At 39.0% G+C, this 13641-nt stretch overlaps 1 protein-coding gene across 1 annotated transcript in view; it reads left to right on the top strand.

Moving 5' to 3' along the window:
• The window catches only part of LOC126297771 (chondroitin sulfate synthase 2), a 97593-nt gene that overhangs the window by 72051 nt on the left and 11901 nt on the right, over positions 1-13641 (top strand). Inside the window, exon 8 of the mRNA XM_049988947.1 lies at positions 11368-11554. Coding sequence (XP_049844904.1) covers positions 11368-11554 — 187 coding nt within the window. The remainder of the gene's footprint in view (positions 1-11367; positions 11555-13641) is intronic.

Genomic DNA, 13641 nt, shown 5'->3' with positions numbered 1-13641 from the left:
CATCATTATTGCAGGAGTGAGGTCTCATAAAAATACTTGCATCAGGTGGCCAAACTCCTCAGAAGGGTCTCCAGACCATATGTGCCATACACACGTCCCCCCCCTCCCCCCCCCCCCCCCCCCCAATCTGAACTTGTACCCCATCTCTAATGATCTTGTCATCAATGAAGGGTTACACCCTAATCTCCCTTTCTTCAAGACATTCATGAATTAATCATTCATGTGAAAACCAAACATTGGTTCTTCATGTTCACTCCTCCACTTCAGACAATCACACTACTGTGTGATTTGACTGCACATCTTATCCTTATATTGTTACCAAATGATAAACTAAGTAAGGGAATTATATCTTAAGAGCTTTAAAACCATGCACCAGTATGGAGATTGTTATGAGTGCATACCATCAGTGTGTTCAGTCCCTCCTAAATTATTGAGTAATGCTCTGGGGAAACACTCCTGTGTTACATTGTACACTTAGAATTCAAAAGAGGGATATTAATATAGTGAATGAGAAGTAAAATAAGGGACAATTGTAAACCTGGTTTCACAATGTTAAATATAATCCCACAAGCATGTATTTACATCAGAGGTATACTTCTGTTTTTTAAATCATGTACATGTGATAAGAACTAAAGGTTTCAAAGAAACTGTGATGATGACAAAGACAATTGCAAACTGAACAGAAACCTTTATATAACCCACACTAATATTTGACTGTGCAAGAATTAAATTTTCACATGAACTTGAAACTTCTTTACACAGTCCCTGAAACCATAAAATCCATCAAGGAAATAAATCTCTTTAAATAATAAATATGGAAATGTTATACTAGGGATCTGAAGAATATTCTTAGAGAATTCCTTGAAAACTGTTTCTAGTGAGTTTTTGCAGATATTAGGAAAGTCCTTTGGAGTGTCTGCATGTGTATGTTGTTTCTTATGTGTTACAGTCACATGAGTTAAACAGACTTGTGACCATTTACATTGCCCATCATTGTGTGTGTTTATTGTTCTCTGGTGTGGATAACACACTCTTAAGCAGTATTCCAGTATTAGCTGTAAAAATGTTTTATAAGCAGTTCCTTTCATAGAAAAACTGCTACTGGTATTTGCCAATATGCTTTCAGGAAACCAACGTCTGTCAGTCACGTTACTAGTGGATACTCACTGGTATGTCTCTGATTTTTTTTTTCTTTTAATGTTGTGTATGCAACTTTTTTTTCTGCATTTGGAGCCAAATGCCAGTCTTTGTGACAAGTTGAAATTTTATCAAAGCCTGATGTTCTTTTTTTTTAGTTAGTTCTTTGTCATAGACAACCATGTTATGTGATTGATTTCACTGTGGGAAACATTATACTTCCACCATTTTCTCCTTTTTTCACTCTTCTCTATTTTACATTTTTATTTTGCCTTTGGCTCTTAATGACTTATCGAGTATTTTGGCATGCTGCTTAAGAAACTGGACTTATATTCAAGAGACATTGGATTCAAAGCACAATATACATTGGCGAAAAAAAAACTGCAACACCAAGAAGACGTTTTGTGACATAAACGAAACTTGGTAGGTGTGTTTCTTCATCTGAAAGACAATATCTATACAAATTTCACACCAGCTGCGTAAGAGTGGCACCAGTAGTACCACTGTGAGGGTGCAAATCAGGTTTGCTTTAATACACTCTGCAGAGGTCATGAGTGTTACTTACATTTGAGATTGGACATGGTGAGTTGATGTTAGTCAAGAATACCTTTCAGTTGACAAAGACACCATTATCATCACCTCACAGAGTTTGATCAAGGTGATGTAGTAGGGCTATGAGAAGCTAAATGTTCTTTCTGTGATATTGCAGAAAGACTTGGCAAGAATGTAGCCTCTGCACATGATTGCCGACAGCAGTGATCTGAAGACTGTATAGTCACAAGACCGGGTTCCCAATGGCCACATGACACTGTGAAGAGGGAAGACCATCGTGTTTGGCGTATGGCTCTGGTCCATCGTACCACATCTGCAGAAGCAATTTGAGCAGCAGTTGGCACCACAGTGACACACCAAACTGTTACAAATCAGTTACTTCAAGGACAGCTCCAAGCCAGGTGTCCTGTTGTGTGCATTCCACTGACCGCAAACCACCACTATTTGTGACATCAGTGGTGTCAAGTGAGAGCTCATTGGAGGACAGAGTGGAGATTTGTTGTGTTTTCTTATGAAAGCTGGTTCCATCTCAGTGCCAGTGATGGCTGTGTGTTGGTTAGGAGAAGGCCAGTTGAGGGCCTGCAAACAACCTATCTGCGTGCTAAACACACTGGTCCTACACCAGGAGTTATGGTATAGTATACAATTTTGTATTACAGCAGGAGCACTCTCGTGGTTATGTCATGCAGCCTGACTGCAAATTTGTACGTCAACCTAGTGATTCGAACTGTTGTGCTGCCAAATTCATGAGCAACATTCCAGGGGGTGTTTACCAACAGGATAACACTCTCCCATTTACCACCATTGTAACCCAACATGCATTACAGATTGTAGACATGTTGCCTTGGCCTGAGCAATCACCAGATCTTGTCTCCTATTATGTACATATGAAACATCGTCAGACAACACATCCACAAACAGCAAAACCGTCTGTGTATCGACTGACCAATTGCAACAGACATGGAACTCCATCCCACAAACGTACATTCAGAACCTGTACAACACAATGCGTCCACATTTTCATGCTTGCATTTTACATTCTGGTGGTTACCAGCTATTAATGTACAAGCATTTCACATTCCCAGTGGCTTATCTCATGCTTACATTAACCTGTAATGTTAATCACTTAAATATATTACCTATACAATTCCCAAAATTTCATTACTCTACGTAAGTTATTTTTGCATGTTGCAATTTTTTCCGTCAGTGTAGTTAATCTGATTTAAATTTTCTATGGTTTTCCTAAATAACTACTTCTCTGTGCTGGGATAGTTCTGCCAACAAGTGAATGCTCAGTTCCCTTTGATGTGTATGTGTCATCTGGATAGAGCGGGTTTTTACTTGCTGTTACACTTGTGTGATTTTTTAAGAACTGATGAAATTCATTGCCACAAATTATTGTATAAACATTATATTGTACATTTAATTTCCTTCGCATAGGTTTTATACAAAGTATTGGAGAGGATTGCAGGTTTAAATCATATATGCCAATTACATGTGTTTTACTCATATTTTGGGGGGTTTTGACATTCTCCTAATTTCTTCATTTTCCTCAGTTTTGCATTTTTTTAAAGTCTGGCTTAATGAAAACATAAAATATGGGTTTCGCTGTAAATCCATTCGCTGCATGGTACTTTTCATCAATGGTAGTACTGAAAACAAGTAACAGAAATTCAGAGTGCTTCCCTCAACTGGTACAGCAATGTTCAGAAATTGAAGCCTCCTGCCCATCCCAACAAAACTTTTAACAAAGCATAACACTCCCAAGGCAGAACGTGGTGAGACATGGAGACTCACTGACATGATTCAAATGGTTCAAATGGCTCTGAGCACTATGGGACTTAACATCTATGGTCATCAGTCCCCTAGAACTTAGAACTACATAAACCTAACTAACCTAAGGACATCACACAACACCCAGTCATCACGAGGCAGAGAAATCACCGACATGACTCCTCTGGTGGTCTACACGGGCAGATTTCATTGATGGCCACGGGCATTGTAGGGAACACCGTGCTGTTAATAGTGAATGCCCACAGCTATCTCTAGTAGCCATACCCACTTTGCTTATTAAAATTAATCATTGCCTTCCATTTGGTACTTTGCAATGTCCTAATAATTTTCTACTGATATGCGGGATCTTTTCCCAAGTGATGAATAGTAAAATGTATCACCCAATTATACAATAGAAAGCAAATAGAAATTTTGAAACATGTCAAGCAAATGCCTGCATGCTCTGAAAGAATCATTTAAAATGTGGACTACAGTTGAAATTTTTGTTAGAGTAGTCAAAAGCCACGCCATATCATTACATTTTAAACTTTCCAACATATTAGAATTTGAAATATGTAACTCCACAAATTCTACTAAATTTTGCATATCATTTGTTTTGAATGAAATTACTCTGTCAGTAGTGTATATAGAAAAGTCAACCTGATGAAAGCATATTTGTTTTAAAATTACATGTTTCTGCTAAGTTTGGTTTTTCTGTCTTTCTTTCTTTCCACCCATAAAAAATATTTTAAAATGCAGTAATTGCAAAAATATGTACTTCATCTTTTTGACAATTTGCTAAGGGTTACCTTTTTCGTGTACTACAATATACTTATAGTACAGTTATTACCACCTTAGAACAGTTGAAAGTAACACGATGTGGAAGTGCCGGGCGTGGACGACCTGAGGGAGCACTCCGTCTTGGAATAAAAACAATTCAGTACTATAGACCAATTATGAGGCACTTTCTATGTTAGTAACTGAGGAAGGGAAGACTGTACCTTCTTCTCCAAGCTATGTGGCAGCTGATATTGGCACGATGAAGAGTGATATGGTATTTTCAGCTGTTTGCCAGCTTTAATTGACTGTGGCAAACTAATTGTCTTATATCATTCAGCATTAGCTACTGTTAGATTTCATAAAACAGTGGTCATGTCAAGTCCAGGGTAACAAAGAAGCAATTGATGATTTTCTTGGAAGTGCTTCATGACTGAACTATTTTAGTTGGTTCCTGCTGGAACATCCAAGCCACTGAGTTGTGCTTAGTTCCTGGCTTCTTCAAATAGAGAATGTCCATAATTAATGTTCCAATTTCTAAACACTGTAGAAGGAGAATCACTGCTCAGAATGCTGTCAAATTTGAACAGTATATGATTGACATAGGGGTGAAACATCAAGGAACATGTTCAAAAGTACAGACACCACATCTACGTAGGTTGGAACTTAAATAGTGGCAGCACTGCTGTGGAGACACTGTGCAATGGAAGCTACTATTGTCACTGATAGCACACGTTGCTGACATACCTACCTTACCTCTGAGAAAATGGACTTGCCTGTCCCACGTCACCGGCGTGTGCACAATCGAGGGAAACACAGTCAGGTCTAACCTAAAAGTGTCACTATGCCTTCGAAACAGAAACAATGGAGTTGGATCAAGATCGAATGTGCCAGAGGTTGTACAGCATGACAGTGTCATCAAGGTCTTCAAGAGGCATGTGGGGAATCAGCATTGCCATGCAGAACAGTGGCACATTTGGTAAAAGCCTTCAATGAAGGTCGGCAAACTGCGGCAGACATGCATCGGGCAGGTCGTCCTAGTGTCTCTGAAGAAGAAGTGCATGCTGTTGCTGCATTAGTGGACTGTGATCGACACAATACAATTTGTGAGCTCACCCATGAAACCGTATTAGTGCATATGACTGTACTTCGCATCCCGAAGGAACGCCAGGACATACAAAAAATTGCATCATGACGGGTTCCCCATGACTTGACAGAAGTGCAGAAATGGATGTGTTACAACGGTACTCAGACACACTTGGAGCACTATGAGCGTGAAGGAGAGGCTTTCTTATACCATATCGTAGCACTGTATGAGACGTGGGCCACATTGTACGAGCCAAAACTGAAATGCGAATCCAATGAATGGTATCATTATAGGTCACTGCAAAAGCCGAAAGTGTGTTAGAGCCTGAGGATGGTGAAACTTATGGTGATTCTCATGTACAGCTGTGATGGTGTTATCCTAACACATTACATTCATCCACAGCAGACCGTTAGTGCACAGTATTACTGTTTGTTTTTGGAGCATCACCTGCAACCAGCTTTGCGAAAGAAGTGGTGATACTTTCTGTGCAACCCACCCATCATTTTGTACAACAATGTGTGGGAACATACAGCGCAAGCTGTGGCTGCTCTGTTTGGTCAATGGGACTAGGAAGTGCTGTACCATCCACCATCCTTGTTACTTTGATTTGATTCTGGAGATAAAGGAACCACCTCGTGGCATTCGCTTCCGAACTGTTCCAGAGATTCGATGGGCAGTAGACCACTCCATTCGCATCATCAACAAAACAGGCTCTGCTAACGGTATACTACGGCTTCCACATCACTTGCAAAGGGTTCTACACAATGCTAGTGACTACTTTGAAGGACTGTAACAGGTGCAAACATGTAACACTTTTGTATCAGTTGTGAATAAATAGTTGCCAATATTTAAGTTCCAACCCTCGTATAATTAAGGAAATGATGGCCCATGATCCCTGCTCAAACTCTTACAGGTTGTGGAGAGATGCCGTGAGTAATGAGGCTAATGAGCAGTGTGCCACATCAATAGTGTGTGGTATAAGTTGAGAATTTGGGTTTGATGAGAGGCGAGCTAGGGTAGTCTGTGCAGTCATGGTGACAACTGTGTATTGATTACATAGTGGTCAGCCGTCTGAAGTAGGAGACCCAGGTTCTAATCCCAGTCCAGCATAAATTTTCAACTTGGCTCACCAAGTGAGGTGGCACAGTGGTTAGCACACTGGACTCGCATTTGGGAGGACGATGGTTCAAACTTGCATCCGGCCATCCTGGTTTAGGTTTTCCATGATTTCCCTAAATCACTTCAGGCAAATGGCGGGATGGTTCCTTTGAAAGGGTACGGCCAATTTCCTTCCCCATCCTTTCCTCATCTGATGGGACCGACGACCTTGCTGTATGGTCCCCTTCCTCAACTCAACCAACCAACCAACTTGCCTCATTATATAAATCAATACCCACTGTCAGTTACTGTCTTTAATTCCTTTGTGTTGTGATTCATAGTGGCTGCAGGATCAAAATGGTCTGTTCTTTCAAACATGTCTGGAAAAACAGACACCACATATATAATTAAGGCGATAAAGGCCAATGCTCCCTTCAGTGCAGATGCACGCCAAGCTCGAACTCTTATGGGTATTGGCGAGATGTCACAAGTAATGTGGCTAATGAGCAGGGCCACTACATTAGTAGTGTGAGGTATATGTTGAGAATTTGGGTGTGACGGGAGGTGTGTTAGGGTAGTTTGTGCAGTTGTGGTAACCACTGTGTATAGATGGCGTAGTAATCAGCACATCTGCCTAGTAAGTAGGGGACCCAGGTTCTAATCCCAGCCTGGCAAAAATTTTAAATTTCCTCCATTGATATGACAGTGCCCACTGGCAGCTAATGTCTTTAATTCTTCTGTACCTCAGGTGGTCGATTACCAAAAGTTGAATGAAATTTTTTGAGACATTGTTGTTCAACTAGGACTACATAAAAATTGTAAAAAAAAAACTAATCCAATTAAAACCTTCAAGTGAATGTTGCATATTTTCGCAACACTATTTCTTTAAATGCTCACTGTAAACAAACTACTTGGCCAGTTTCTGAGCTGTCATTAGTTTAACAATAACAAATGACAAATTTTAAAACAATGGTAATGTCACTCCTCTGTAGTGCCATCTAATGGTCATTTGTAAAAACTTAAAAAAGGAAACACTCTTAGTGCTGGAAGCTGTGGACTCCTGAAGTGGGAGTAGCTGTTACATCAGACTGATGAGTTATTCACCATGGAGTCTGCAGGGTTCTGTCCTTGGTCTCTTATTATGCCCAATTTATGTTATAATCTTCCAACAGGAATGTAAATTCACCATGTCTGCTAATGGCACTAGCATTATGTTGGAAAGTATGTCGATCATAGACAGCAAGAACATCCTATCCAAATTTCTCAACCATTTCACAATAAACGCTCTCATGGCAAATACTAGTGAGAGTAAGTTCATTAAATTCCACTAGAGTCAGAAAGATGTAGAATCAGTCTCAGTGGCATATAATAACCTACAGTTAACAGACAGCAGACATTTCATAGTTCCTGGGTAAGTGAAACCAACAAGTGCTGCAGCTGCTTTCACATTAACAATACTTTCTCACATTACAGCTCAGTCTGTAACAGAGACAGCACATTTCACTTGGTTTTGCTTTATAACATCATATGGAGTCTTTTCAATAAAAACTCTATTCATAAAAGTATTTCTTTGTTCAGAAAATACATAAAGGAAGCCAAAGAATTTCTTGCCACAGACTGTTCAGGCTGTTGGCTGCTTCCTTATACATAATCCTTCATATAAGTTTTACATCTTTTTTAAAAATGTCTTTGAAAATAAACCAGAAGTCCACAGTCACAATACCAGATGCAAACATGAGAGCCATTATAATTTAAAACATTTGTCATGGTGCAAAAATGTGACAAGTATGCTGATGAAAACATCTTCAATTTCCTTCTCACAGAGATCAAATGTCTAAGGAAACATAAACCACATTTCACAAAAAATTAAAGCAGTTTAAGTGGGATCGTTCTTTCTATTCTTTTAAAAAGTTTGTGAATCAAGTTTACCAGATAATTGAACATATTAAGCAGCTCATATTTCTGAACTGTGCGTACATAAGGTAATTTATCGTTTAAGCCTTATGCTGCTTTGTATGTGTCACTACGGCATTTATGTTATTTTTTTATTTTTGTACTTATTGTGTGATTCGTAATTTTATGAAGAATTTGTCTTATTACCCTATCTTTATTTTTTATACAACTGTATTTATTATTTAGCTTCTGAGATTACTACAGTAGCATCTTCTGTAAATGTAAGTAAATTGTGGATGTATATTATTTATCTCTCGATGAAGTGGGGTTGCTTGCATGCCTCAGTGATACAGACAGCTGTACTGTAGGTGCAACCAGAACAGAGAGAACCTCTGGAGAGACCAGACTAACAGGTTGTTCCTGAAGAGGGGCAGCAGCCTTTTCAGTAGTGGCAGTGACAACAGTCTGGATGATTGATGCACATGGCCTTGTAATATTAGCAAACATGCTGTGCTGGTACTGCTAACAGCTGCAAGCAAGGGGAAACTACAGCTGTGATTTTTCTTTCCTGAGGATATGCAGCTGTACCATATGGGTTAAAGATGATGGCATTTTTTGGGTAAAGTATTCCATTTGGATCTCCAGGTAGGGACTACTCAGGAGGGTGTGGTCATCAGGAAAAAGAAACTGGCATTCTACAGGTCAATGGGTTGAATGTTAAAGTCCTTAATCAAGTAAGTAGGCTACAAGGAAATGGATAATTTGAAGTTAGATATAGTAGGAATTAGGGAATGCAGTGGCAGGAAGAATAGGATTTTTGGTCAGGTCAGTAGAGAGTTATCTACACAAAATCAGGTAGGGGTATTGAAGGTGTAGGCCTAATTATGAATAAGAAAATAGAACTGCAGGTAAGCTACTATGAACAGCATAATGAATGCATTATCATAGCCAGGATAGTCATGAAGCCAACACCCGTCACAATAATACAGATTTATATGCCAACTAGCTCCACAGAAGACGACAAGATTGAAAGACTTTATGATGAAATAAAGGAAATTATTCAAATAGTTAAGAGAGAGGAAAATTTAATTGTGATAAGTGAGTGGAATTTAGTTGTAGGAAAAGGAAGAGAAGGCAAAATAGTGGGTGAACATAGATTGGGGGGGGGGGGGGGGGGGGGGGAGAAAGGAATGAAAGAGGAAGCCATCTGGTAGCATTCTGCACACAGCGTAATTTAATCACCACTAACACTTGGGTTAAAAATCGTGAAAGGTGGTGGTATATGTGCAACAAACCTGGAGACACTGGAAGGTTTTAGACTGATTATATAATCATAAGACAGAGATATTGAAACCAGACTTGAAACTGTAAGACTTTTCCAGAAGCAGATGTAGACTCTGACTATAATTTGTTGGTTTTGGATTGCAGACTAAAACTGAAGAAATTTCAAAAAACGTAGGAAATTGGGGAGATAGGATAAGAATAAGTTGAAGGAATGAGAGTTTCAGAGGAAGTATTAGGCAATGTTGGACTGAAATGGGGGAAAAGAACAATAGAAAATGAATGGCTATATTTGAGAGATGATGTAGTGAAGGCAGCAGAGTATCACATACATAAAAAGACAAGATAACTGAGGAGATATTGGATTTAATTGAAAAAAAGGAAAAAAAAATATAAAAATGCAGCAAATGAAGCGGGCAAGGAGAATACAGACTTTATAAATATGAAATTGACAGAAAGTGCATAATAGCTAAGCAGGATTGGCTAGAGGACAAATGCAAGGCTGTAGAAGCACGCATAACTAGGGGAAAGATAGATGCTGCCTATATAAGGATCCTTGGAAGAACCAGCATGACAAAACTGATCCTCCTAGTGTGCAAGATACACGAGACTGGCGAAATGTCCTCTAACTTTAGGAAAATATAATACCCCTGATTCCAAAGAAGGTAGGTGCCAACGGGTGAGAATACTACTGAACTATCAGTTTCATAAGTCATGGCTGCAAAATATTGACACCAATTGTTTGTAAAGAATGGACAAACTGGTAAACAAATGAGGATGAACTTAATCGAATTTGGGAAAAAAGGTATTTATGGTGTAACTTGAGCAAAAGAAGGGATGGGTTGATATGACATGTCCTGAAGCATCAAGGAATTCTCAACTTGGTAATGGATGGGAGTATGGGGGGTAAAAATTGTAGAGCAAAACCAAGGCTTGAATACAGTATACAGGTTCCAATAGTCGTGCAGAAATGAAGAGGCTTGTGCAGGATAGACTAGCTACATCAGACAAGTCATCAGACTGAATATCACAACAACATTATTAGTGCTGATGTGGAACTAAGTCGACGTAAAATTTTGACGTGTTCCAAATTTAGGGCAAGTAATCACTGTATGGAACATGTATCTGATAAGTAATATTAAATAAAAATAATTGGAAGCTTTGAATTCTGTAGGAATAGTATTAAGAAAGTAACAAGTTCAGAGAAAGAAAACAAATGATCTTTATAACATCTGCATGGAAATTGTAGGAATGCGTTTGCAAAGGTAAAAATTGAGCTGCATGGAAGCATCTGGTTTGTGAAGTCAAAATGAAAAAGAAATGTAAATACTCACTATTAATGAAAGTAAAATTCAGTGTGTGTTCAACACACATAATTGCAACCTATGGCTCCTTCCTCAGAATTTGGAAGAGCAAATATATGCATAAGTTGAGAAGGAAGTTTAAAGAATGAGAGTGAATGTTTTTTTTAAAACCTAAAATTCAAAGGGTGAAAGACATAGTCAAATATGTATTTAACTTGATTAATGTTCTGCCACATATATACAAGTGAGTTTACACTCTTTCCCAAGCAGTGAACATTGGGGAGCCAGAGCTATATTCATACCCCAAGTTATCCTATTGCTTCTGTTTCATATTCAGTTCATGGTAGTTTATTTACTGGGTATCATACATGAACTGCCTACACTTAACAAAACATGTAGCATTAATAAAGTGTGTGACAAAGTAATTGTTTCTAAATGTATGCTTTTTTTCATTATACTTAACAGGTTCGGATGAATACAGTCCTTCAGTGGCAGGTGTTTAGCCCTATACCATTCACAGAGTTCCATCCTGATATTGTGTATACACCTGACGTACAAAGACCAGTAGAACTGGACATAAACAAAAATTATGGTCATTATGATTCATATAGCAAAAGTAATCTGGCATTTTATGCAAAGGACTACCTTGCAGGTAATCACTTCTTTCATTTTATATTTTTGATAATAGATCATAACTATGAATCTAGCTTTGACAGATAAATGTGTGAAACACACAGTTGTATAACCCTTTGACAATCTGTGCATGGGAATAAAATGTCTGACAGCAGAAATGTTTTGGAATGTGTATTATACTTACATTTTCTTAACAACAGCTTCTGTATCACAGATTAATTTTTGAATGGAAATAAGCTGTCGCTAGGAAAACCTATATACAGAATATCCAAACACATATTTTCTTGGATTTAAGACTTCCTTGCAGACTGAACTCTGTGTATCAGTTTTAATGGAGAGCCATAATCAGAAGGAAAAGTAGAACCCAGCATACCTCAAAGTAGTGTGACAGGGCTTCTGTTGCTCACGATATACAGGATGATTCAAGAGGAATGTCACATAATTTGTGAAGCGATTCTACATGTGACAATAGACCGAAAAAATCATAGGAACATAGGTCTGATTTTCGATCATTATGGAGCAGGTTGAAGCCTATGCACATCCATGAAAAAATATGAAGACTAGTGTGAATATTACTTACCAAAATGCTGTGTGGATACTGTGGTGGATGGAATAATGGTGGGACAGATGACTGATCCATCCTACAAGAGAGAGATGGGGGTTCTCCAACAGATAGCAGCACTGTGACGTTGCTCTGAGGCAACAGCTGCAAGAGTACCCATTGTGTAATTGTGGGTTGGATAAGTGAGCAGTCATGAGGCTGTGTGCATGTCGTGCTTGAGTGTTGTTTAACTGAGCAAGTCCATTGTGTCTGTTAGTACCAACATGCCGCATACTTTCACCTATGCAGAATTCACAGACATGTACAGGTACTGTAATTTCAGTGCCCCTGCAGCTGTAACAGAATACCAGAGACGTTTCCCTGACTGGCAAACCCACTGTGCCAGGGTATTTCCCAGGGTTGTTCAAACATTTTATGAATCCGGATCACTACCCAGGGTATACATAACATCAGAATGTGAGGCCATCCAGTCAGTTGAGGAAAGGGAAGACATTATTGTAATGGCACAATGGAGTCCCACCACCACTACATGATGCATTAGCCATCAGCTCCATATTCCACAAACGTGAATGTGGCATACATTACATTCTGAGGGCTTGTACCCATTCCGTGTGCAGCCCATTAAACATCTGCATTCAAGTGACTCAGTAAGCAAAAAAAAAAAAAAAAAAAAACTTTTGTGAATAGTTGGCTGTAAACAGAGACATTGTGCAGTACACTTTATTTACAAATGAGACTGCTTTTACATGCAATGGTATCATGAACACCCACAGTTCTCATACATGGGTGATGGAGAACCCACATGACACTAGGGAAACAAGATTTCAAGTTAGATTCTCAGTGAACATCTGGTGTGATATGATTGATGCCATGGTGATATGGCCTGTGTTCCTACCAAATTACATGACAGTCGCAACATGTGCACATTTTCTGATAGAACCTCTACTTGTACTTTTGGAGGCCGTGACATTAGCACAACGATGGCAAATGTATCTGCAACATGATCGTTCACTGAATCACTGTACCACACAAGTATCCCAGTTTCTGAATAACACATTTCCTCAATGGTGGAATGACCATGGCGGACCCCTTAAGTGGCATGCCAGACCACCTGGCCTAACCCATTATACTTCTGTTTATGGGGATGGTTAAAGGGGGATGTGGATGCTAAAAAGTTGAATACACATGAAGAACTTGTTACTCTGACACTGTTGCCCACATCAAAGCCTGCTGAGTTGATGATCGATGTGCAACACAGTTTATCCTTCAATCAGTTGACAAGTGCATTGAGATGGGTGGGAACACCTCTTGCAGGATGTATTAGTCACCTGTTTCACCATTATTTGTCCACCACAGCACCTAAACAGCATTTCGGTATGTAATATTCACACTTATCTTCATAATCATTCATGGATGTGCGTAGTCTTCAACCCACTCCAGTTCCATAATGATTGAAAATTGGACACATGTTTATAGGACTTTTTCAGTTTATTTTCACATGTAGGGCCACCTCACAAATTATGTGATATTCCTCCTGAATCACC

This window comes from Schistocerca gregaria, chromosome X, assembly GCF_023897955.1.
Source record: "Schistocerca gregaria isolate iqSchGreg1 chromosome X, iqSchGreg1.2, whole genome shotgun sequence".
Lineage (NCBI taxonomy): Eukaryota > Metazoa > Arthropoda > Insecta > Orthoptera > Acrididae > Schistocerca > Schistocerca gregaria.
The sequence above is the reverse complement of the archived record's forward strand: the minus strand, read 5'-3'. Positions and strand labels throughout refer to the sequence as shown.